Here is a 26,832-nt window from a genome sequence, read left to right on the forward strand (position 1 = left end):
TGTTACTCAAGCAGATGTGAACTTGAGCTGGTGAGAGCCCAGCAAGTTCTGAACTTGAAGGTGTCATTACAACACGAAGTCTCAGTTAAAAAAACATGCTGAAAATCAAGGTATGCTATTTCAGTTTCAGCACCAGAGTTAGTGCAGCCACATCATCCCCACTAATGTGAAAGTTTCTCCTACTGCAGGTTTTTATTGTCCTAATGGCATTTATAATACCTCAATTAAATAATGCACAATGATTTGTAAGTGAAAAATTGACATTAATATTATAGCACGTATTAAAAATTGAACTCCAGAACTCTGAAACTGAATTGTTCAGTTGCAGGATTTGCTCTCACAAAACTTTGCATGTGAAAGAATAATTGGTTTTATTGCATTTTAGATATATTTTTCCATTACCCATCTCTCTGAAAGAGCATCAGTCCTGATGTAACAAGCACTTTCTGTTCGCAGCAGCTCAGAGTGGAAGGAAATTAAGGCTATTCTAAGAGGTAGAGTACAAATAGTTTTGTGATGAGAAGGAGGAACAATTGAGAGTGCTGAGATTCAGGTGGCATTCCTCAGTTCCCAGCTGAGATGCTGCCTGCCAGTGTAACCTTGCACAAGACACCTTGAGTCTGTGAAAGACTCCAAGAATAGCTCTGGTCTTCAGAAGTGAAGGGAGATCACACAGAGGGAGCATTAATAGCTACAAGGTGTGTGGTTGGGTTTTTGGAACTGAATGAATTAAAATGCAGTTGCTCATGCTTACAATTTCTTACGGCACTCAAATTGTGCTGGAAACTTTAATATATTGCCTTGTAAATAATTTCAAGGAAATACACTTACAGCTGCTGTCACTTTATATAAATAAAACCCTTCCCTTTCTGTTCCCCTCCTACCTAGAATAACACCAATTTTGTTATTTTCCGTAGAAATTCTAAGTAAAAGGGATAGTGAATTAGCAGCTATGACAGAAGAGTTATTTACATGTGAGAGAGACATTCGTGCTTTAATGCTTGGGGGGTTTCTGTTTGCTTTTTTGTAGTCCATGTATGAGAGACAGGGTATTGCCGTGATGACGCCCACTGTACCAGGGAGTCCTCAAGGTCCGTTTCTGGGTATACCTCGGGGTACAATGAGGAGGCAAAAATCTATAGGTAAAATGCTTCTCATGTATAGTTTGCCTGTGCATTAATCATATACTTGTAGTAACTTTACTTCTTTCTTAAAGCATAGTCCTAAAATACCTTTGCCTCAGTGAGTGACTATTTAATTTTTGTACAAAGTTCATGATAAAAGAAGTTTGTGTGTAAAGTGATGTAATTTCCACATTCTGCTTTGATGGCAGTAGGCAACTATGGAATTATAATTTAATTGTTTTCTTTAGAATGTTGACTCTAACAAGGAAAAAAAAAGATCAGTACAAGCCCTTTGCAAAGCATTGGGGCAAAACGTTATCCCTTTTTTCTTTGTTATTGAGGTAAAAGCACTGTAATGCTGTGTAGTTTACAAAGCAATCCTTTTGATCAAACAGACTAAAATTCTCCTTTTTTTCATATCAAATTACGGCAATAGATGATTTTACAATAAAGAAAGGAAGAACAGTCCCAAACAGACCAAATTTGGGTTTGCTTTTTTCTTGGTAGTAATCTTAGTAGTGATTTTTGTCAATTTAGAAACACATTATGTTGATGTAAAATTAGCATCCAAATTACCCCAGTATTACCTGGTTTATTTGTGTTAAAAGCTGTATTTGTAATAATATAATGTCATCCTTTGTAAGGAAACATTATGATTTTTGTCCCCAATAGGATCTTCACAGTCCCCTTGCTAAATTCCACAAGCATCTTAAAAATTCATTAGGTTTCCAAGTTGCATTATCATATGCATTTTATAGAGTGCTAGAGCAAGGCAGAAGCTACTCTTCTGCACAGAACATCTTCCCTCTTCAGTAATTTTCATAGAAAATGTACTTCTCTACAGCTACCTTGATGATACATAAGCCCCAAGCATTTGCCTACACGTCAGTGATCAGTTTAATTAAAACTCTGTAGCATCCTTTTCAATTCTGGCATATGGAAGTTCAACAGGAAAGAATTCCTATGTAGGAATCAACCAAAAGACCTCCTTTACAATTTTGCGTATGCCTTGTGTCATGGGAAATGCACCCCAGCATTTTGGTTTGGATACAGAAATAATACAGTAATAATGCAGAGGGATCCCAGTGGAAGACAGTGTTTTAAATATACTTTCTGATTTTTTTAGGAATAACAGAGGAAGAACGACAGTTTCTGGCTCCTCCTATGCTGAAGTTTACCAGAAGTCTCTCAATGCCTGACACCTCTGAAGATATCCCACCACCACCACAGTCCTTACCTCCTTCACCACCACCACCTTCTCCCTCTCTGTACAACTCCCCCAAATCCCTGACAACAAGGAGCTATGGAACTATTAAACCTCCATTTAACCAGAATTCAGGTGCAAAAATTTCCTTGGTTAGGCCTGAGAGCGTGGGAACGATGATAAGGGACAAAGGGATCTATTACAGACGAGAGCTGGACCGATACTCTCTGGACTCAGAAGACCTGTACAGTCGAAGTGCTGCAGCTCAGGCAAATTTCAGGAACAAGAGAGGTCAGATGCCAGAAAATCCATATTCTGAGGTTGGGAAGATTGCAAGCAAAGCAGTTTACGTGCCGGCCAAACCAGCGAGGCGGAAGGGGATGCTGGTGAAACAATCCAATGTTGAGGACAGTCCAGAAAAGACCTGCTCTATTCCAATCCCAACAATCATTGTGAAAGAGCCATCCACCAGCAGCAGTGGGAAAAGCAGCCAAGGGAGCAGCATGGAGATCGATCCTCAGTCTTCAGAGCAACCAGGGCAGCTCCGGCCCGATGACAGCTTGGGTGTCAGCAGTCCGTTTGCAGCAGCCATTGCAGGGGCAGTGAGGGACAGGGAAAAGAGGTTGGAAGCAAGGAGGAATTCTCCAGCCTTCCTTTCCACAGACCTGGGAGATGAGGATGTTGGGCTAACCCCGCCAACACCACGCATGAGGCAGTCTAAGTTTACCGATGAAGCAATGTTCAGTAGCGAGGATGGTTTCAGACAGCTCATGTCACCATCACCTATTCCTGCACCCAGAGAGCCTGAAAGTCTCTTTAATAGCAGTGAGCCCAGCAATCAGAGTGACTCAAGGACATTAAATGTTTCGTCCAAAATAAAAGGTACTGACAATAGTGCAGTGGCAGCCAAGTCCACGAACGCATCCAGCCCAGAGAGTTACGTGCACCCGGTCACAGGGAAGCTGTTGGATCCAAACTCACCACTAGCCCTCGCGCTCTCTGCCAGGGACAGAGCCATGAAAGAACAAACACAGCAGATTCCAGGCAAAGGAGATGCTGTCAAAACAGACCTTAACAAACCACTTTACATCGATACAAAGCTGAGACCCAACATGGAAACAACTTTTCCTGTTACTGCCACTGTCACGAGGCAAAACACCCGTGGCTTGTTGAGACGGCAGGAGACTGAGAACAAGTATGAAACAGATGCAGGGAAAGAAAAGAAAGCTGAGGAGAAGAAGAACATGTTGATAAACATTGTGGATACCTCACAGCAGAAGTCAGCTGGCTTGTTGATGGTTCATACCGTGGACACAGTGAAGTCAGACGATATGGTTGAAGATGAGGAGGAAAAGGAAGCTGAGATGGAGCCAAGTCCTGAAAACTCCCCACCAGAGAGGGTAGAGGGGAGCAAGGAAGTGGAAGAAAGTGATCTGAACGCACCTGCTGCACCTGAGCCACCGGCATCTCCCTGCAAAACCATCGTGGCAGCAAGCTCTGTTGACGACCCCGTCATCCTGCCCTTCCGCATCCCCCCACCACCCTTGGCATCGGTGGATATTGATGAAGAGTTTATGTTCACTGAGCCATTGCCCCCTCCCTTGGAGTTTGCCAACAGCTTTGATATCCCCGACGACCGCGCGGCTCCCGGGTCGGCTCTGACAGACCTGATCACACAGAGGAAGAATGGCACACCTTTCCCCCCCAGCCAGCCAACAAATTCCCTAGACAACAAAAAGCAAGTGGGTCTTTCAAACTGTTTGCCTGCCTCCTTTCTGCCACCCCCTGACAGCTTTGATAACGTCACTGACTCTGGGATTGAGGAGGTAGACAGCCGAAGTAGTAGTGACCATCACTTAGAGACAACCAGCACTATCTCAACGGTGTCCAGCATCTCTACCTTATCCTCAGAAGGGGGGGAGAATGTGGATACTTGTACAGTCTATGCAGATGGGCAAACATTTCTGGTGGACAAACCCCCAGTACCTCCTAAGCCAAAAATGAAGCCCATAATCAACAAAAGCAATGCACTTTACAAGGACGCGCTGATCGAGGAGACTGTGGACAGCTTTGTGATCCCTCCTCCCGCTCCGCCCCCGCCTCCCATCAGTGCCCAGCCCAACATGGCTAAAGTTGTTCCCCAAAGGACATCCAAGCTATGGGGGGATGTGCCGGAGGTGAAAAGCCCGATTCTCTCAGGCCCCAAGGCTAATGTTATTAGTGAATTGAACTCAATACTCCAGCAAATGAACAGAGAGAAATCCTCAAAGCCAGGGGAGGGATTGGAGTCACCGACTGGAACAAAGACTGCAAGTCTCAGTACAAGGTAAAAGTAATTAACCAAACAATTTCCTGATAAGGGCTTGATTTTTTTGCCAACCCCTCACTAACTTCCCTTGTAAATCATGTAGATTAAAGAAGAGTGTACTCTGTTCTATGTATTTGCTTAATGAATAGTCTATGTCAGACAAGAATTTCTTACATTGTCAATATTTGTGTAGCCTACACCATAGGACAGGAGCTTTCTCAGTCTTCTCCAACAGTTTGCACAAACCTTTCAGTCATTTCGATGTGAGTCACTTGGATTTCTCTTTAAGCAGTATTTTTCTCTTTAATTTTTTTTTTTCTTTTAAAATGTGGTGATAATTTATTTTTCCTTTAGTCCCATAAGCTATTTTGGCTTCAAACAGGTAAAACATGGTTTTGCTTAGGGTTCCTTCACATTCACTGTGTGGTGCCATTTGATTCATGCTGAGGCCTCTCATAATCCACTTTACCATAAAGCATAAAGCTATTTTAGAAAATTACTCATTGAAATCACTGTGAGGTGTTCATGTTATTACTAAAAAGTTAATTTAGCATCTCTGCCACTTAGTATTGGGGGGTTAAGTTCTACCTTTTTCTGGTTAGTGAATAGTCTCTGATGTTCACAGGTTGAAGTAGGTGTCCCTGACAGGGCACTGCAATACATTCATGTATAAGTGGTTTCCGAAAGGTACTTAAGTGATAAGTTGCAGAAGCCAGACACCACTGGGGGAATGTACAAGTAATTTTGTGGAACATGGACATAATCTCATGAAATCCAGTCACCAAAAAAAAAAAAAAAAAGTAAATTTTATTAGAATTATTCTGCTGGTTAATAAGTAAGTCAGCCTTTGAAAAGCTGCTATACTTTGCATACATGAAGATAATTTGATTTTTAAGGGAAGGGTGGCTCTGTTGATTGCAAATGATTGCTCATTCAGAAAACAGTATGATCAACAGCCCCAGCCTCAGGTATTCATATTGGTTCCTGCAAGATGGAAGTCATCAAACTGGTGATAGGGGGGTAATACAATTTTTAGAATGAAGGAATGGAAATAAAACACTGAAATTCTGGAATTCTTTTTGGTGGCACTTGACTAATTGGAGTAGAAACTGAGTTGGCTGTACAGGAAAAACCTTCATACATGAAAAAAAAATACTATTTTTGCTAGACATTGATCATGTGGCCTAGTAACCATGGCAGTGTTGCATCAAGGGTTGGACTTATCTCAGAGGTCTTTTCCAACCTGACTGATTCTATGATTCTACGATTCTGTGTTTCTTGTTAAGTCCCATGACCATGTTGCCTTTAGCTTCATGTGTATAATATTATTTATCATCTTTTAATTTTAAACTGATAGGTATTTCCAGATTACAGTGGAGATCTTTACCATCCCTATTTTATTAGAAAATAACTGAAGCTACCAACTACAATGTACTGTAAAAATATCAAAGTATTGTCATTACTGAGAGGAAAATGAAAAGTAGAAGTAAATATACATTTTTTGAGAAAAGATGTTTAAAAATTATAAAGGCTGGAAAAAAATTAAAAACTACACTACTTCATTGGAGGAAAGCAAACTATTACATAAGTAAGAGTAGCCCCATATGTTACATTTTAGAGAAAGATCTGACTTAATAAAAATCAAAAAACTCAAGGACAGAAAAGCAATATAAATTTGTAACGCTGTCCAATTCAGATTTGGCAAATTCTTTAGAGGCTCAATTTGGAAACAAAACCATCCAAAGCATTATTTCAATGTGGCTGAAATCCTACTTCTTTCCTGAAAAGTGAAACCAAACAGACATCTTTGCAAATCAGAGAGAGGATCCTGGGATGTAACAATGCCAAAAGAGCTATAAGGGAATAAATAGGATAAATTGGCAGTGGAATAGAGCAGCAAAACTCTTGGCTGCCATTTGACCGTGGGAGAAAATAGAATTCCCAGTGGGAACAGGAGGAAAGAGAACTGTATTTTGTTTTGTTCTGTTTTCAAAAGTGATATGATTATGTTATTTTTTGATTACGAGGTTAACTGAAGATGCTAAAATGATCAGAAAAGTTTACTCAGGATCTCTTTTTTAAGTGAAGTGATATGTGGGAGCCAGCAGAGGAGAACCAGCTACCCACAGATATTAAAAGTATGTTTGGAAAGGTGCTGCAGGCAATTCCTTTTCATCTCAACAAGGGTGAGGTAGAGAAATGGAAATGTAGAAGATCAGCTGTAGATTCAGATTCCACCCCCTGGAGCCGGGCAGGACCTTCCCCTCTGCCTGTGCAAAACCAGCCCCACATGCTGGGGGTGGATGAGAGAGGATTAATTTCTCAGCTTGATAAGAAGTCTGAAAGAGGGAACAGCATAAGCTGTTGATGCTTGGTAAATGCTTTTTTTTTTACTGCTTTTACTCCTGTCTTATCTTTTAGAAGTTAAATAAATTACAGCCTTTCTAACCCACTTGCACAACTGCCACAATTTTTTACAAAGCTGTCAAATATTATGACCAAGGAATACCACCTTGTGAAAATTTCAAGCATGAAAGCTAATATTTAAATTTTAAAGGTAAAATTCCTAGAGTTTCTTGGGGTTTTTTTCTAATATTATAAAGCCTCTGACAGCCAATTGCAGAGCTTGCAGCCCTTCCCTGTGAGGTTGCATTAGAAAGGGAGAAAAGGAATTTTAGCTCATGAAAAGCATGGATTCTGCTAAATTAAAGAATAACTCGTTGGCTCTGCTAAAGGAAAAATGATAAAAAATGAGTATGCCTGTTCCCTTCCCTCAGCCAAGGAGAGGGATTGGGAAGTGTTATGAATAGGAACAACGTTCACAGGTTTGCTTGGATGATGTTCACAGCCCAAGCAGCCTGATGAAATTAAAAATATGTAGTTGCTTATTGGCCCATACATGAAGTTATAGCCCAGAGTGGAATCCTAAATATCCCAAAAAATTCCTTTTGCACAGCCTTCTGCAGTAGGTGTACAGTTCTGGTTCATTCACAGCAACTGCCCTGTTAGGGTAGTACAGGGGTGAATTAAACTGTAGATAGTTCTTGCCACAGAAACCCATAAAAATATCTTTTTTTGTATATTTTTGATAAATGAGGATTAGGAAGAGATCATCCTACAATACTGAACATAATTTCTCAGTTATTACATTAAAACCACCCTAAACTTGCTTTTATTCTCGGCACACGGGTTTAACAATAGTTTTACACAGGGTATTTATAGTTTTCCATGGTTCTTGTGGAGACATCAAGTTTCAAGATTTTTAAATAAAGCCTGAAAACTTTTGGCTGGAAACCATCTGCTTCTCAGTGGCAGTGGCTAGCCACGGGATAGGGAAAAGGAGTCTGGTAGGAGAAGGAAAAAGAGGAAGAAGCGAGAGGATGCACTTGCTTATTTTGTACTAATAAAAGCATGGTTTGGTCAGAAGGTTTGAGAAGAGAGATTCCACTCCCAATTTTGGCCATCATTTACTTTAAGAAATTTAAGAAATTATGACCACAGATAGAGATTTTAATCTGGTCTGTCTAGGTAGTCAGGTCCCAATATCTGACTGTCGCTCCCTCCAGTTTTCCTCACCCGTTCTTGTAGAAAACCTTGAGGGTTGCTTGAATATGGGGCTCTGTTTGACCCAAACACCCGGAACTAAAGCCCCAGTGATGAGCTCTGGTTGTGATTCCTATTTCCAAATTTGGATATGCTCATGTACAGCGCTGGGAAGACCCAGGGAGGGAGCACCTGTCTTGGCAGGTGACGCTCTGCTCTCAGTGAGGAGAACAGGACACGTAGTATCGACTGTGGTGTTAGAAATACAGTGGTGCTATAAATTCACTCAAGAGGCTACTGGTTTTTACAAGGAGCTGATAAAAGAATTGGGGAGAAGAGAAAGGCAGGATTTTTATCAGGTGAAGAGAGGAGTGCTGGCTCTGTCTGTGAACCTGGCAGTTGCGTAGCAACATGGTGATCAAGTGCAAGCCTTTGAGACCCGCTGAATAATGTCAGCATGATTAACACAGAATAGACCCCGTGGCTACTGGGGAGAGAAAACACAGCCCCCAGCAAAAACAGCATTCTGGCTCCGAGTATTAATAAAGAATAATGAACAGCAACTGCCACTGCTCCCTCCCAGCGTAGCAAAATGATCGGTAGCTTTGCCACAGGGAGAAACAATTTCTAGTTCAAACAGTGCTTGTGCTCTTCTGGCTGTGTTTGCACAATGTTCCTGTGGCCTCTGGGGTGAGCTGGCGTCACTTCTGGTAGTGGGGAAATGCTCATTATAAATGTGGGAGTTGTGGAGGACGCTTAACCAGGCAGAATTGAGTCCTCTAGGAAAAATAACCTGTACTGTGTTGGAATAACAAGTTTTAAAAGTGGAACTGTCCGTGGCCAGTAGTTTTGTCCGTCTCTGAATTATTTTTTTCACGAGTATCTGGAAAAGTTCCTGTTTTTTTCACAAACAGGTAAGGCAGAACTGAACTTAGAAGCAAATCTTGCTTAGTAGCAAATCCAAGGACTGATCCTATATCTGGTTTGTTGTAAAGGATGTCTGGATCTTATAGTTGATGAAATAGGTGGGATAGTTCTCAAGCCTTGATTTTTCACTTGACTACTCTCTCAGTAGACTCATTTCATGTTGTTAACCATTTGTCAGCCAATTTCACAGGATTGCTTGCTTTGTTACTAATTTCTGCAGTGTTTCAGTCATTCCATTTTGTCATTTTTATTTGCTGTCATGACTGCTATTGTCAGAGGAGGGTCATGTTGAAGTGCCGTGAAGTAAGTGCCAACCATAAAGCATAGAATATTCTATATTGTACATTCTGCTTCTTTTAAACTCATTGTTATTGCATTTTAGTGACTTTGGTGTTGACTTTGTTACACAGTGCAATGTGATCAGCCTAATCCAGAAATGATAGCCATCCTAAAACCAGGAGTAGGATGTCATTTCAATGTGAAATAAAAGCCACATTCATCAAAGAAGTATTCAGAAAATTTTTAATAACGTGAGAATGTAAGAGAAGATTCCTGAAGTTATGTCTGAACACCTAAAGGGGTGTGAATTTTCAAATACGCCCAAATTCTGCTGGATCTTTGGAGATGGAGAGATGGGGAGGGATGATTACTGCAGTTTTATACACCCATGTGAGGCTAAAAGTAAAGGCAAACCATCCCTTGATATCATTAAGTCATCACTGTTAACTCTTTCCTCCCTGGAACCTGTGGGATTCCCCCCTTTCCCCTTCCAGCTTCCCTTTTCCCTGCAGCTCTGGAAGAGAGGGCTGGGGCTGTCTCCTGGTTCGTGCCCCTCATCAGCACCATCTCTTTTCTGCTGATTGTGTTATTCACATGGAAACTCTGGAACAGACAGACTCCCACAGACCCTCCTGATTATTCTTCCCTCCAACTGCACAGCATTACTATCAACAGACACCAAGCATTCCTCAATTCTTCTCCCTAAAATAACACTATTATGAGAAGCTCTGTATCCTGCCAGTCATCACTTCAGCCCTTGTTCTTCATCTTCCCCCAAAACAGACAGTTATTGTCTTACTTTCCTACCATACAATTTTCCTTTGACAGTTCAAAAAGAAAGTAAAAATACTAGGAGAGATGAAGGCGAAGTCTGGGGTTTGTGTGGTCTCAGAAATCTAAGAAGTTAATTTCTCTCGGTACCTCTGTGGAGGAACCACTTGTTGCTTCTCTTGGTTGTTAAGACGTATTTTCTCTCATACAATGGAAGAGCTGTGTCAGAACCAGCAAGTCTTTTGGCAAGTTGTAGGATGAAACAGCTCCCATGAGCTGAGCATGATGCTTTTTGGGGTATTTCCATGGGAGCTGCCCCACCATGCCCTCTTCCACTGATTTGCTTCTGATATTAACAGTAAATTTGAATCTTGCAAATATAATCTAAAATTTAAAAATAATTTCTTACCTACAAGCTGGCTTTTATACTTGTAGGCATTGTGTCACATAGGTTATATATTTTGATTTTAATATGAGGCAACATAATGAGCATTGCAATCAGTGCAGGCTCACAGTAGTAAATGTTTATAAATTACTACCATATGCTGATTCAAATAGAACACATTTTATTTAAAATAATTATCAGACTTTTCACCTTTTTTAAAATGAAATTTGGGGGTTGGCAGGTTTAATATGGATTTAATGTGTTTAGGATAGCAGATGATCAAATAAGGCATAAGAAATTGCTCTTATTAAAAATCTGGAAAACCCATACACAACAAACCATGCCTGCTTTCCAGCTGGAATGTGCTTGCTTCTTATTGACCAGGATACGAATCAACCAGAAAATGCAAGACAGATGATGGTTTCAAGGCTGTGTCTGCACCACAGATTGTATTGGAGATGTCGTAAATTATAATTTAGGATGCATAGGAGTTACATAAATATCCTTATTTTTTCCCTCGCATTACAATTACAGTGCAGCAGTCTCTATAATGTGCTGGAGTTGATATGGCAGGTGAAAAAAAGAGGAAAAGAATGAAAAAAAGTAGTCTTGGAATAAAAGGCTTGGAAGTGAAAGCCTGGAAGTGCTACTGTGGGCTTCAGCAGACTTTTGTGACCTTCACTTGAGGGCTGTGCTGGGAGCAGAGCTGGCTGAAGCACAGCAGCTGGGAACTGAGCACAGTCTCACTCTTGCAGGTTGCTGAATAATTTTGGAGGCAACGGTGACCTCAAGTTCCTGTAGTTAAAACTTTGCCCTAAAACAGGAGAGCTGCTGCAGCAGTGGGGTCCTAGACCCACAGACTTGTCCGTGTTCCAAATTGTGTAGAAGAACTAATAACCTCCTTGAAAAAGGGGTGTTGCTGTAGGATTGAACCTGTCCATGTTAAAGAAATACTCCTGAGCTACTGGATAAAAGGTTTAATATTTAGAAGAGCTGCACAACTCATGTGGCTGTAAACTGAGCTGGTATTGAAACCTCATGGATCAGTTAAAATAAAATTCTTATCCCTGTTCCAGAGTTTTACTGTAATGGTCAGCAGTCCTCAACCTATGGCTTGAAAAAAGGAAGATGTCCCTAGATCTGCTGCTGCTTCCAGCCACATGAAGCCAGTACTTTGATCCAGGCTGACAGAAGGCAATGGACCACAATGCCTGGGTTGCTTTGCTCACCCAGTATTCCTGCCTGTGGGACTGAGAAGGGTAGAGAACGGTAGCTAAGGAATGCTTAAAATAAGAACACACACTTTACTTTGGGAGGTTTTGCTTTAGTGGTTTAATATGCTTTATTTAAAGGAACAGTGATTTCCTGAGCGGGGATGGACAGGGAGTCTATAAGAGGAACAAAATAGAAGAGAAGCAGCAAAATTGAGTTACAAAGCAGAAGGTGAACACTGAGCCTGGAGCTGTCAGTCAATTAATAAAAGTTATCTTTCATCATCTAGCATAAATGAACATGGGTTTTCATCACCCATTTGATGTTGTCATGAGGGGTGTGAATGCAAAACCATAATTTCTAGTATTTGCAAGACAGGAAAGTTAAGTAGAAGAGCGATTGCAGGTAAAGATCAGGGATTAATTTCCACATTTTTACAAAGCTCATTCTGCTTTTCTTGCCCTCACTACCCCAGCCTTTTTCAAAGCAGTTTTTTTGTTCATTTAAAATTATATCATGCCTTAGTAATGAGTGTGAGACTCCTCATGCTAAGGTAAAGTAGGTAGAAATAACTTGCTTCCCTTGGTTAGTAGGATTTAATATTTTCTTGCCATAGATTTTTTATTCGTAGGAATGCTTAGCTCCAGCCCTAGAAGACAACGAGAGCCATTAAGCTCTGAAAAATCACAGGAAACAGTCAAAACCTTGCCAAGTGTTTCCTTTCTTTGTCAAATTACAAAGCCATAAGTGCCAGAAGTGTTGTTCCTACTGGGGTTTAAGCAAAGTACCAATCTTTCAGAAAGATACCCCTGGTCCCATTGAAGTATATGGAACAACCTGTGGGAAATCAGTGGCATTGTTCATGTGAATAAGATATATGTGCTCCAAGAAATTATTCTTAGTGCTTTTCTAATAACACGGTGTTGGAGCTTTGTTTGAATGGGACTCCCCACGTCAGGAGCATGTGCTGGGAATGTTGGAGTGGCAGTGCTGCAGTTACCTGGTGTCTGGGATGGTTTATTTTGTGCCAGAGCCCCAGAGGGGATGCAGGGAGTGTGTGGCTGTCAGAGCTCACCACAGCCAGCAGCCAAGCAAGAAATCACTGAAGGAGGTCTCCAGGTCAAGGCTACTGGGGCTGCAGTGTGAGAGAAAGGGATTAATAACCTGACTTAACACCTCTGGTGAGCTGCCTATGTTTCTTCATTTTGGTACGTCCCAAGGGGAGCAGGTTAGGGTAGGTGGTGAAGAAGTGCCGGCACCACCATCTTTTTATTTAAAATTTTAACCACTCTTCTAGGCAGAATGTGAGTGACCAAAGCCAAACTGCCCCCTTCCGTGGGCCTTCCCAATTACATGGCACTGGGGAATAGACCCAGTGAGGGAGGATAACCCTATGTGCCACATCTCCCTTCCCAGCAGTCCCAGTGCTCTGCTGAAAGGAGAAAAGCCACCATGATTACTCAGGGCAGAGGAACACAAGAGGGTCTCTCATTATACAGCACATTTAGTGGTGGGGACACACACCTCAGAGACAACAGAGGTAGAGTTTGCCCCCTGCTCTGTGGATCATTTTTGGTACTTCATTTGGTGGCAATTAACACAAAAGGTTTAAGCAGTGACTTAGAAGTGAGGCCACAGTTTCTTCCATACCAGCGCTTTAACTGTAGGGGCTCCAGAACCCTGGTCTTCCTTTGGCTCCATAAGATCTTTCTGCACAGCAGTGAATCTGCAGGATTAATGGAAGCATTGTATGTGACATCATGCACCCAAGTTATCTTCAGTTCTGCCCAGGTAGGACATGTCAGGCCTGGGAGCAATGTGGCACTCAGAAACAGAGGGCTTCAGTCAGGATCCGGGGTGGAAATCTCACTACAGCATCAACCAGATCATCCCCTGGAGTCCATGGCATTGCTTCAAGGATAAATAAATCCCTCCTTTGGTCTGCAAGTGCTTTAAATTGGTTGTCTGAAGGTTTTCCCAGTTGGCAGGATATTTTTGAAGTGAAAAACTCTGGATCTCAAGGCACTCAAGAGTTCTGTGGAAGGTCCTGAAGAGCACACACGCTGACTGGCAGACTCTTCTCATAGGAATGAGGTCTGTGGGGTTAAGCATTTTGTGATATGAACAGACCCAAACCTTCTAAATTTGTTTCTGTAGCCACCAGGTAAAAGCAGACCTGCCTGCTCCTTCACCTGCCCTGTCAACCTGGGCATCAGAGTGAGCATCTCATGCCTGCTTAGTTTGTAATCTGAAATTTATTTTCTTTAGGCAAAACTTGATCACAACTACATCACCTCTGGGCATGCACAGGAGCAAGGATTTTGTCTCCTTAATTTTGTAGTGAAACTGACAAAGTATAATTTCTGTGTAGAAGGAAATGGTCACAAAGTCTTTTTAGGAACCTTAGAGGGAGTGTTTCATGTTTAAAGCACAAAAAGTCCAGCTGAATAGAAAGGGAAGTAAGAGGAGCTTGTGGGGCATGTTCAGTGAACAAACGGGACTATAAACATACCCTATAATATAAACATACCATAAAATTCACTGGGTAGATGCCCAAAGATCCAAAATCCATTGGTTCTGAAACTTTCTACAACTATTATTAACCATGTTATATGTAAAACCAGTGGGTTAAAGCTGAAGGATCCCAACCCTCCACATGACGAACGGAAGGTCAACTCCTGATCACACTTCACAGGGAACACAAAGTGCTCATGTGCTTGATCCACTTGGTGTTTCTCATTTAACCAGGAGTTAATTTGGTGTGGCCTCAGAGAGGAAGAATTTGCTCTGGGAGGTGGTTTTTTGCACTGCTCATAAGTAAAGGTTTTGTTTTGAACTATGGCTTACCATTGGTGGTCCTTTTCCAGGGAAGATTTCATAATATAATTTTTTCTACTTTTAACTTGATGTGACTCACTAAAAAATGGAAATATTCAAGCATTCCCATGCAGTAAGTACTACATGTTGAGCCTTGCAGCTGCTGGCTGCCAGATCTAACTCTCCCTGTCTGTTTGCAATTGCAGGAGCACGGAAGTCATGAGTACTGTCTCAGGTACACGAAGTACAACAATCACTTTCACTGTCCGACCCGGAGCCAGCCAGCCGATCACACTGCAGAGCAGGTCCCCAGACTATGACAGTAGGACCTCAGGAGCAAGACATGCTCCAAGCCCTGTGGTTTCACCAACAGAGATTAATAAAGACATCATACCTGCCTCTCTGACTGCTTCTGCTTCAGCTTCATCTCCTTCTCCAACTCTGTCTGATGTATTTAGCCTACCTAGCCAGCCCCCTTCTGGGGACTTATTTGGCTTGACCACAGGGCGCAGCAGGTCTCCTTCTCCCTCAATATTACAACAGCCAATCTCAAATAAGCCTTTTACAACTAAGCCTGTCCACCTGTGGACTAAACCAGATGTGGCAGATTGGTTGGAAAGTCTAAACTTAGGTGAACATAAAGAAACATTCATGGACAATGAAATAGATGGCACACATTTACCAAATCTACAGAAGGAAGATCTGATAGACCTTGGAGTGACTAGAGTTGGGCACAGAATGAATATAGAAAGAGCTTTGAAGCAGCTGCTGGACAGATAAGAATAGCTATTTTGCCTCACAAACTTCTGTTGATAACTAGAGATGGGCTGGTACTGACATACCCCAAATGCCTTGTGTGTCTGCGAGTGCCAGCAAAATTGGGGGATGGGGAAGGGAAAAACAGTTGAATTCCTGGTACTCAGGTGATGCAGACTGTATGCTACATGCCCAAACACAAATCTAAAGATGTTAAAGTAAGTGGGGCCATTTTATTTCAAAGTTGTGGGGAGATATGAGAGAGAGACAATTGTTAACTTCAAAAATACTATCTCTTGATGCCCTTTGCTGGGATCGTGATGTACTGCTTTTCCTTCCATTTCAAATTGCAAACATTTCAGGGCTTTTATTTATTGAGAAAAAGAAAAAATAATTGAATTTTATTTTTTCTCTTCTTGACCTTCAGTCTCCGAGCAGGCTTCCTTCCCCAACTCTTGGCTCATTTTAAGAGTACAGGTTGCTTCATTACCATTCAAACCCATTTTTTTTAGGAGCAGAGGCATGATATTGAGATGGGTACAGGAGTTCACGTTACTCTTTTTTACTGGTTTAGCTCTCTGATTTGTTGGCAGTGAAGCTGGTTGTTCTGCTGGAAGTAGTTCAAAGGTAACCTTGCTCTGTTTTACCTGGTATTTCTTTATTTCTGCAGTTATATTTAGCACTCTTCCAAGGTGGCAGAACAAGTTCAATATACGCTCCATTGACTTGACCTGTAAGATAATGCAGATGTTGCATAAAACCCAAGGAGGGATGCACACTTAGAGGTACAATAAAATGAAGCTAGTTTGAACCTGAGATCCCCAGTTTTCAACCAGCTAAACCACTGCTAATTCACAATGTGAACTCCACAAGACGGGAAAAATTTTGGGTCATGTGCAGATGCATCTTTTGGACTCAAAAGTCGGACACTCAAATATGCTGGGCCCTGAGAGGTGCTGTTTAATTCAGTGAGTGGTAAGTGCTTAGTTATTTTCGACATCAGGCCAAAAAAGAAGGAAAAAGGCAGATGAATGTTCCCATTGAAGTCAGTGGGAAGGGTGCCAGGATTTTAGGATTTCAGCCTGTTAGAAATGGAAATGTTTCAGATTGTTTAAAAAAAAAAAAAAAAGACAAAAAGGTGACACCAAGATGGAAAGAGATGTAGAGTGTCTCAGGATGCATGTATTCCAAGAGCCCAAGAGGTTTGGGGAGGGCTCCAGTGTCTCATTTTATCACTGTTAACAGGTATTGGCTTCTTGACAGGCACAGGGTGCTGGGGGGAGGTGGACGCTGCTCATCCTTTCTTTACAGGACAGATGTGTTTACCCTGCCAGAAACCAGGGCTGGGTGCTGGGGGCAGAGAGAGCTTTCCAGGAGACTTCAGTCAGCAGGGGAGAAACACCCACATTTGGTTCACATGACTTTTAAAAAAAATTTCTTTTTTATTTTTTTGACATAAATTTTAAAGTTAACAAGTCTCTCTCTACATGTTTGGACTCCCCTTGTAATTAACACCTCTGAATATCTGTGAGTTTTGTAGGTCTTTATGGACAGAATATTCAAGATGTTCAAGGTGGGTAAATTGAGTGTGGATGGCTAAACTGCCTACCTACCATACTTTCAGGTTCTCTTACATTTTACAAGGTACCTGACTTTCTTTCCTTGATATGGTCCTTGATATGGTCCAGCCTATCTCTAATTTTTTTATTGTGATTATTTTTTGCTCACAAACAAATGTCTAATTAGGTCTGCAACAGCCCTAGTATGAGTACATAAAGTTTAGCATTTTAAATATCTTTCTTTACTGCAAGTTTAAATAGTTGTACAGATAGTTTATAAGCACAATATTTTAAGAAAATAAGTGGCTGGTCTACTGGGCAGCCTTTGTGCCACTTCAGTGCTAGGAAGTTAAAAACAAGGAAAAAAAAAAACAACAAAAAAAAAACTTTTTGTGGTTTACTACTATTTCTGTGGAATAGTAAGTCTTGACCTTTTTAAAATCAACCTCATTTGGATGCATCTGAACCAGCAGAGCTGTGTTATATTTTCTATCTTTGCTAGAACTTCTACAGAGGAGGATGAATATTTCTTCAAAAGTGGTTGTAGTTACCAACACATTGGATACTCACAAAAAGCAACTTATTTAGCCTCCTGCCCCCTTTATGGAACAACAAATATTTTGACCTAACATCTGTTACTACTCTATATTTGTATTTGGAAGTTCCAAGGAACCTTGTAATAAAAAAAATGAAGTACTAAGTCATTTTCCTTTCAAGAGTACTGAATTTTTCCATAGGTGGTGTAGAAAATGGCAGTTCCACTCAGATAGTTGATGCTGGCAACTTGAGGCCATCACATACTTTAAGAAGTGAAAAAAATGGTAATTTAGCCATCTTTGTCTTCCATTTGGTGATACGACAGAATTCAGTAAATAAACCACTAATGCCATGCTCTTTTTTCTTTTTTTGTTTGTTTGTTTATTTGTTTTTGGTTTGTTTTGTTTCTTTGGGTATAGTTGCTATTACCTCTATAACATGTGCCAGAAGTACATTAAAGAATAACAGTAGTAAAAGAAAATGTAGAAGTTGACTTTTAAGCTGCTTTTGAATCACAACCTTGTTGAATTTCTGTTGAACAAGTGCTGACACACCTTTTAAATTCCAGTTGACATCATCCCTTTCTTACACAAGTGTGTTTCTTGCTCTCCTGCATCTTTTCAGGCAATGAAAGAGTAGGTGCAATGCAAGGAGTAGAAAAGAGGTTGAACACGTTAAAGAGCCAACAAAATAGTTGATTTTTTACACTGTGTCTTACAAAATGAAGGTAAGGAGACCTGAGAGGACCTACTTTCACCACGAAAATACACCTCTGCCAAGATGAATTGGTGTCTAAGTGGGGGATGGTTTGGCTACAGAAAGCAATAGTAACAGATAACGACATCACCTCTGAGTGTTCTCACCAGTCTGGAAATGTTGGGGGGGAGGAGAGAAGACCCATTTCTTTCATGCTACTCTGATAGTGAAAAACAAGTCGTTAGAGATCTATGATATTCTGGGTTTTAGGATCAACTTTTGTTTATATACTGTAATTTAAATAAATTGCATTTACATGCCTAGTTTCTGTAATATTTGTGTATACAATACCAAAATCCTACAAGATGTAAATTGTGTATAACTGCACAGACTCCTTGCCCTAGGTGTCTGAGAACATTTTAAGTTTAATTCATATATTATAAAATTACTAGATGTGACTGTTGATTTACAGAATTTACATATCACAAAAAGTTAATTATTTGTGGTACTTAAGTTAATAAAAAAATAGTGAATTCTTTTTCTTTTTTCTCAGTTCTTAAAAAGCATTACCCAGTTGATCTGGCGATGATTATGTGTATGAGCCACAAATATTGATAATTTTTCCATTACATTTTTTCTTTTCTTTTCTAGATATTAATATGTTTCTCGCTATAGTTTGTGTAACAACTTGTGTTCACGTTATCTATGTTGCTGTAATTTTTGTGCTTTAATTCCTCTTATTTCAACTGATTAAAAAAATCAAGCTCCTGTAACTTGCACTTTTCCCCAATCCTTAATACTCTTGTATGGCAACCAAAATTACTGTAAGAAATAAATATAATATTGCACTAAGGTTGTGGTTCTGATTGCAAACAGAGAACACTGTCTGGATTTTTATTAAAAAAAAAAGTTGCCAAAAAACTTGCAATTTGTTTTGAAAACACATGAAATGCTTTAATGAAATGTAGGTAGAATTAATAGAAAATAATTGATTTATTGTTGGGAAAAAGCATTTCCTCTTTATTTCTTCTTTTTGGTTAAAGCATTTTTTATGCTGAATGTTCATGTACTGAATTTCAGGTTCATAATTGAAGTTTGGAAAGTAAAAAAAAAAAAAATTAGGAAGAGATAGAAAACTTCGTATCTATTTGCCTTAAGGTGGATTTGGAATAACCATGGAATGTTCTTTGTCCTGGCTGAGCATGGGGGGAGGGATGCATGCCCTGAACTCAGTGCTACTGGTCCTATTCTGTTCTGCAGTTTAAAAAGGCACTGAAAAGTGGGATTTTTTTTTTTTTTTTTTTTTTTTTTTTTTGGGGGGGAGGAGCTGGAGATATTGTAGGACAGAGTAGTTTTCCAGAGGAGAGAAGGGAACAGTGCTCCTTGTGACTTAAAAACTGTACCAGTGGGGTCTGGTTTTACTGTGAATAAACAAGGCTTCAAATGGAAAGAAAAATAATGAAACAATTCACATCTTCTTTTGGCTTAAGTTAAAAATTTGGTTTTCTGTCTTTAAATGGTGATGCAATGAAGAATATTTTTATTTTTATTTTCTAAGATATTGGAATAAATGCCTAGAACTGTTGCCATTTGGTTTCATATGTTCCTTAACTACTATTCTCTTCTCAGATGTTGTTCTGGTTCATAATTTTTGTAGCTACTTCTCTCATAATTCTCCAACAACAAATACTTGGCAGCTTTGTTTTGTTAAAAACACAGAAGATAATCAGCCTGTTTGGGTTCTTTTTATTTATTTATTTCAGGTATTGTGGCAATCCAGTGCTAAACATCTTTGTATCTAAATAAAGTCAGGTATTTACAGTCCAAAACGAAGAATGCTTTGCAATTGTCTCTGCTTGTTGGCCAAAGAAATGAGAAGAGTTGATCATTGCTGTCATTGTGTACATTGTATCAATGTGTTATGTTCTGTTTTATTCTTTGGTTTAAGCATTTTTCTGATTTTTTTCCTGTATTTTTCTGCATTTTGAGGACTTTCATTCTTTTTGTCTTTTGATGGGCCATCCAGAATATCACGATTGTAACAATACATCAGAATGTGTGTTTTTCTAAAAAAAAAATTGTATGTGCCTTATAATTTCCAGCCTAGATCAGCTATACTGTATTTAACATAAAAAAGCTTTATCTTAAAGGTGGTTTAGTACCTGACAAACAGAGTGTGCAGTGCTGGGCTTCGGAGGGAGCAGTTAGTGTCGCTGCATTAGGAAAAACAGATAAACTGAATTGATTTATATCTTATTTTGCTACATTTTTTGGCATGACGAGTCTGATTTTAAACCTTCTATTCAAATCAAGTAAATGAGGAGGGAGAAAGTGAAATTAGACTGTTACTTTTTGGTTGTTTATTGCCATAAATACTTGGTTATTGGTGTAGTTGACATGTGCTGTGTTTCACAGACGAGGTAACAATACTAAATAAACCAAGTGGACTTAATGCTGTTAAGTCTGCACCAAACTGGTTCTATACCGCTGACATCTAGTGGAGTCTGATGGACATTGTCTCAGAGCAATAGAAGATCTTTTGCAATATTTCTTTCTTTTCAACAACTGTCATTCTTTCTATGACAAATAGTTTTAGAAGATTTTGTATTATTATTTAAGTTGGCCTCCATATGTAAGTCATAAAAAGGCTGACTCTATAATTACACAAATTATACATGAATGAGGAGTCTTTAAAGAGCTGTAAATGTGTTTTCTAGTCTATGTGTGCTTCTTTTTTCTCAGTTTTATGTTTTGAATGTGAGCATCTCCTTCATCTGCATCCAGCACGTTTTTTAATGGGAATATGGTTTTTTGTCTCCAGTACTGTAAATCTCAGACTGTTTTGACCAATTCCTGACATTGCAATCTGATGAACAGCAGCTTGTTTAGTTCCAAACTCTCCAAAAGAGAGTGAGGTCTTTAGGTCAGGAAGCAGTTCAGAACACCAGGGGGGCTTATTTTCCCAAATGTACTTGCAGAGTTTGGTTTCTCCAGTAAATTTTTTTTCCTCAGGACTGATGCTGGGAGGAATACGTGCACGTGTGTGTGAGTTCTTGTATGCTTTCAATGTAAAGGTTCTTGGGCAGCATTAGAAATTACTGTACAAATAGGACACCAGTGTTGCATGTGCTTAAAAATGTATTGGAATCAATGTCACCGTGTACCTGTTTGCTCTGGAGAATACAATATACAGAAATGTCAAAATCTAATTCATGTTTTAATGGGTTATTTTCTACTCATATTTTCCCATTATCAACTGTCTCTAATCCCCCAGCTTTCTTAAAAGCGATTTAAAGTGATTACTTGTAAATTTTAGGGAAAAAAAAGCCTTGGAATAGCTTAAGCTGAGGTTTGGGAAGAGGAGCTCACCTCTCCATGCACAGCCTTCTGAAACCTCAGATTCCTTTGCCTTAAGGATGTTCTTCTTAAAAAAACAAATCCTGAGGGAAGCATTGCCTTGTTATCACAATGTAAAGGATTCCCAACAGTTTTGGGAATGGCCAAACATGGCTCTTCCCCCCCCAAGCTGCCCCTAGAAAATACTCAGTGAGGAACTACTAATACGTGTACTAATACATTTGTCCTTTTGTTTTGATCTTGTTGGTGCAGCTTGATGGCTCCTTTGAAGCCAAATTCAGACCTGCAGTGGGAAGGGCAAGGTGAGAGCTCCAAGTTTCTCATTAGAGGAGATCAGACAGAAAGGGGGCTGAGACAGAATTTACTTATAATTTACTTATTTTTTTATTGATATGGTTATTTCTTATTATTTCCTTGTCACACACAGTGTTGAAAAATGAACAAAAATTACTTCTTTTTTATCTAGATGTAGTCAAATTGGAGCTTTCTGTCTAATTGATCTAAAAAATACAATTGTGTTAGAATTTTTTTTACTTCAAGTCCTGCTATATCCTCTATTTATATATGATATATAAATATATATATATTCATATATATATGAGACATTGTCTCAGCAATTTCCCTTCTTTACAAAGCATTGGATGTTAGTTTTAATGTGTGCAACAATCTGTAGATCTGTTTACCTCACATGTAAGACTTAAGTGCCCCAGGAACAGATGTTACACTGTACATTTCCCCTGAGGCCATTTGAAATCTCTCATAATGCTAATTTTCTGCATTACAGAGAGAACCCAAACAGGGGTAGTTGACTTCCAGAAGCTATTTAGCAATTTTTAGGGAAGAATTTTTCTTTCAGAGACCACTTCCTCACCTCTCTATGCATTCAAGGCAGATCATTTGCACACCTGGCCTTTTAGTCTGGCATTTCTGCAAATGGTTTCATTCAAACCTGTGTTCTGGTACCACCTTGGTGCAAACTACAACCCTTTAAAGATAAGTCACTAATAGTAGAGCTAGTACTGTTTGTGCTGGTGAAGAGGATGGTTTATTCACAGGGAAGATCAATGATACACTTGAAAGACCAGTGCAGTGGAAAGAGGGAATATTCTCTTGTACAACAAGCAGAGAATCTCTCCATGAATCCACAGGACTGTTGGAGGGGACAGGAAAGAAAACTTTGTCTTGATAAAGACATGCACAACACACAGCCATGAAAAAGGCATTTTGCACAAGAAGTAAGGCCCTATTAGTGTGAGTGGGCTGGAGGGTGTTCACAGGAGCTCATCCAGGCGGGTTCCAGCAGGAGAGGTGTGGGAACCAGCTGCTGTGCTGTAGGATCTGGAAGGGGGGCTGCAGCAGGGTTTGGAATGACTGGGTCTATTTAACCAGGCAAATAGGAGGCTTGAAATGAGATGTCTGCTTTTCCCACTCACATGAGTGGGTGAGCTGCCAGCACAGGGATTGTAACTGAAAGGAACGTTGGCGCTGGAACATGTTACTGATTGGGGATGAATTCAGGATGGAAGCTGGGAGAAAATCCTGACAGTAAGAAGAATGCGGCTGTGGTGTAGTGTCCCACAAGGAATAGCATGGAAGTTCACCACCCCAGGGGCTGGAAGTTCATAAATACAGGAGAAGGCCTGTGTTTATCTCTCATGGCACACGCTTTATCCTGAGCACCTCCTTGCAAACTCATCTGCCAAAGCCATAGGCTTGGAAAAACAGGGTGGAGGGATCCCAGCCTACCCTGGGAGCAACCCCCATTGTTGGAAAGATGGATGGAGGCTCTAAAACAGTGTTTCCCTGCTGGACAGAGGTGTGAGGCGTGGCACCTTCCAGGTGAAGCCCTTATTCTGTAGGAGCTCAAACTTTTTAACCCACCATGGCATGGGAGAGGCTGTGGAGGCTCCCAGGATGAGTCCATTCCTCAGAGAGCAGGGCAGGACAGAAGGGATTGACAGCTGGGAAGCCCAGCTGTCCTGATTCCTTCCACCTGCTAGAGTAGGTGATTACATTCTTACATATTAAATTATTTACTGTGATATAAATTCCTCCCTGTGAGGGTGGTGAGGCCCTGGCACAGGTTGTTCGGAGCAGATGTGGCTGCCCCGTCCCTCGAAGTGTTCAAGGCCAGGTTGGACAGGGCTTGGAGCAACCTGGAATAGTGGAAGGTGACCCTGCCCATGGCAGCAGGGTGGAATGAGATGAGCTTAAGGTCTCTTCCCACCCAAAACATTCCAGGCTTTTATGATTCTATGATGTATTTTACACTGAAAAAGAATAATTAGATTAATATTGAAGCACTAGATGAAGCACTGGAGCAGGGAAACAAAAACCTAGGATATGCATCTAAGTGATGCCAAACCTGGCTGCAGTGTCAATAAATTTCAGGGGAGAGGGGCAACAATTTTTTCAGGCAAGATAAAATCCTGCCACCTCTGCACAAGCAGTGCATCCTCTTGTCAGCATGAAACAAGTGAAATAAAATAGCTCAAGATTACACAAGACTAAGCAACTAGCCCTGATCTACTATTAACAAATGCCATTTATTCCTCACCTTCAAGTTCTGCTTGTTTTCATGGCTTGTTTTGTTCTTTTTTTTTAATAAATAAATAAATAAAGCAGCTAAAGATCGTTGCATTCATGTTGGAATCAATCACTCCCATTCCACTCTAACTGAAGGGTTTTATGTGTATTACATCACAGCTGACATCATTTCATAAATCTCTGAAAAAAAATAGAGCCAGGAAAGCAAACATCAGATTTTGTAACACTTGAAGTTAAAGAGGAACAAATTCAAGTTGTTCTTGACCGATTTTGCTGTATGGCCCTGTGGACATGACTCCATTCTTACACATCCCTCTGTAACAGGGTGTCCCCACATTACCAGGATGGGCTGAGCAAGTAGGAAAAGGAAAGGGAAAGAGGGGAAAGGGAAAGAAAGGAAAAGGAAAGAAGGGAAAAGAAACCCCTGAGGGGGCTGCTGCCTCTATTCTGTTGAAGAACCCAGACAAGCCAGTCTCTCTGCAAAAACCATTTGACATTAGATGGAGGTTCCTAAAACCAAAGTGAAGGATTGGCACCTGCTGAGACCTGATTCACCACAAATTCCTTTGCCAGCATCCTGCAGACCAGAACATAAATTATGACAGACAAAGACACTTGAACCCCCTTCAGAGACACTTCATCCTCCCCTCTAATCACTGACTGTTTTTTGCCTGCTCATATGGTTCAGCTATGGGCTGAAGAACCAGGAGATGGCATGGTTCTCACCTCTCCTTTAGGAAGAGCCAGGGTCAGAGTGCTGGAAGTCTTACTCCTTTCTTCACACTGTTTAAGAGTAAGGATTTTTAATTTCGGCCTATTTTGCTTGAATGCTTTTGTTTTCTTGGTTTTTTTCTCCTCCTCCCAGCTGAAAGTTCATGTCACCCCATCTCCCTTTTCCACCTTAGAATAGAATTTATCAGGGCAAATACTAGGATGGGGGTTTAGTTCAGTTTGTAAGGACAGCAGACAACTTACAGCAGTTTCTGTAAATCCTGAAAGTGTTAGCAAAAGACATAATTTTTCTTTTCTTTTAGCCATTAAATAACAAATAAAAGAAACATTCTAATCAGAGGATGCTCCATCAAGGGCAAAAATCCCACGTATTTAACTACTACAAATCCTATGAGGAATGGCTCTGAGAGACTTGAAAGACAAAACCAATATTTAGAAACAAACAGAAATCAGTAGATGATTCACTGTCCCCTAATGGGTGACAGGGTGTCTCAGTTTAATGAGACTGAAAGTATTTTGCTAAGGAGGGTGAGTTATGAGGTAGACCAAACTCCTCTCTCTCAGCAATTGTAAATCCAAAATTAAGAGGTTCCAGTCAAGGAAGTATGGAAAAAAGAAAAATAACAACCCTTTATTAAAGGATATATGTGTATTGGCAAATACAGCAAAAGAACACAAAACCAACTAAACAATAATCCTGTGCCCAAAAAGTCCTTCAAAAAAAAGGAAACAGTTTGATGCTTCTCTGTCCTCTAGTACAATTCTCAGCACGGCCAGCAGGGGGCGCCGTTGGATGGCGGGGGGAGCAGAGCCTGCAGTGCTCGGGGTTGGCCAGCAGGGGGCGCTGTCAGGCTCTGGCAGCCGCCGCGCGAGGCCCCGGGAGCGGGAGAGGCCGAGGACGGAGATTTCCCCTCAGAACTAAGAAGGGGAAGGGGAAAGGGGGAAACAAAAGGGTTCCTCCCACAAAACTCACGCTGTCTGAGGCTGACTGTGGCTGGGATTTCCCCCCCTTCATCAATGGGCACAAGCCGCTGCCAAACACTGGAGCAGAGGAGGGAAAGGGCGATCTGTTCCCCAGAAAGTTCCTCTGCACATGGGTCAAGCCTCTCCGATGAAGTCCAAGCAGATCTGGTGAGGGCAGAACAGGGCGCAGGAAAAAACAGAGGAAAACTGGGGCCAGAAAACAGCCAGATGACCAGGCAGAAAAACAAAGTGAGCCTCAGACCCCTCCAAGACACGCCTTGCCTGAGTTAGGGCAAAAGTGAAGTGCCTCCCGTTTCCAAGGAGAGAAAAAAGTACTCATCACCCTTCCCCACAGTCTTTGGAGGGCCACCAGCTTGGAATGCGGATCTGCTAGCTAGTTCCTTTGTGTGTGTCAATCACCCTAGGTAAACACCTTCCCCCTCCCTTGTTTAAGATCTTTCTTTTACAGCAATGGAGGGGAAAGAAAAATTCCCTGATTGCTTTTTCAGAACAAGTAAACTTATGACAGATACTTACAACTTCAGTGTAAGGATTTGTTTGTAGTTATCAGCTAGAAAAACCAAAGGCCAAAACTAACATCAAGGCTTTACAGAAGGAAAAGGTTATTCAAACCCAAATTAACAGCAATGCAATTTTAAAATTAGTAGACTCAGGTAGAACAAGCCCACTGGAGAATCTGTTTCCAGACTACAATAGAAATAGCACCCAATATTTAGTAAAGAAATGTTATTATCAACTTGAGGTACTCCCAGGCTGTATTTGAGTTTGGGTATATTGCTACAATAAGAAAGATTTTGATTGCTTTTGTTTTTATCAGTGCTTTTTTGACCACATTAACACTGTTGTGCCAGAGCAGTGAAAGGCTTAGTTAATTAAGATTTTTTTCTGTAGCTAGCATATAGATGAATTCAGGGTAAGATGATACATGCAGTAGTTTATATTTTACCAGAAATGGTAATAGCACTTTATGTGCCTGGGAATAATCCCAGAATGGGTTAGGCTGGAAAAGCCCTCTAAGACCAAGTCCAACCATTGTCCCAGCACTGCCAAGCCCACCACTAAACCATGTCCCCAAGCACCACATCTACATGACT

The 26,832-nt window shown here is 40.7% G+C and overlaps 1 protein-coding gene across 3 annotated transcripts in view; it reads left to right on the forward strand.

The window, feature by feature from the left end:
* SHANK2 (SH3 and multiple ankyrin repeat domains 2) overlaps nucleotides 1–18,966 on the forward strand; it is a 324,279-nt gene extending 305,313 nt beyond the window's left edge. For all 3 annotated transcript variants that reach the window (XM_018081844.2, XM_018081842.1, XM_018081843.1), the window contains 3 exons: nucleotides 1,031–1,142; nucleotides 2,251–4,654; nucleotides 14,777–18,966. In XM_018081844.2, coding sequence (XP_017937333.1) covers nucleotides 1,031–1,142; nucleotides 2,251–4,654; nucleotides 14,777–15,350 — 3,090 coding nt within the window. In that variant the 3' untranslated portion in view covers nucleotides 15,351–18,966. The remainder of the gene's footprint in view (nucleotides 1–1,030; nucleotides 1,143–2,250; nucleotides 4,655–14,776) is intronic.
* Nucleotides 18,967–26,832: the final 7,866 nt, after the last annotated feature.

This window comes from Manacus vitellinus, unplaced genomic scaffold (assembly GCF_001715985.3).
Source record: "Manacus vitellinus isolate BGI_N305 unplaced genomic scaffold, ASM171598v3 scaffold_57_pilon, whole genome shotgun sequence".
Classification (NCBI taxonomy): Eukaryota; Metazoa; Chordata; class Aves; order Passeriformes; family Pipridae; genus Manacus; species Manacus vitellinus.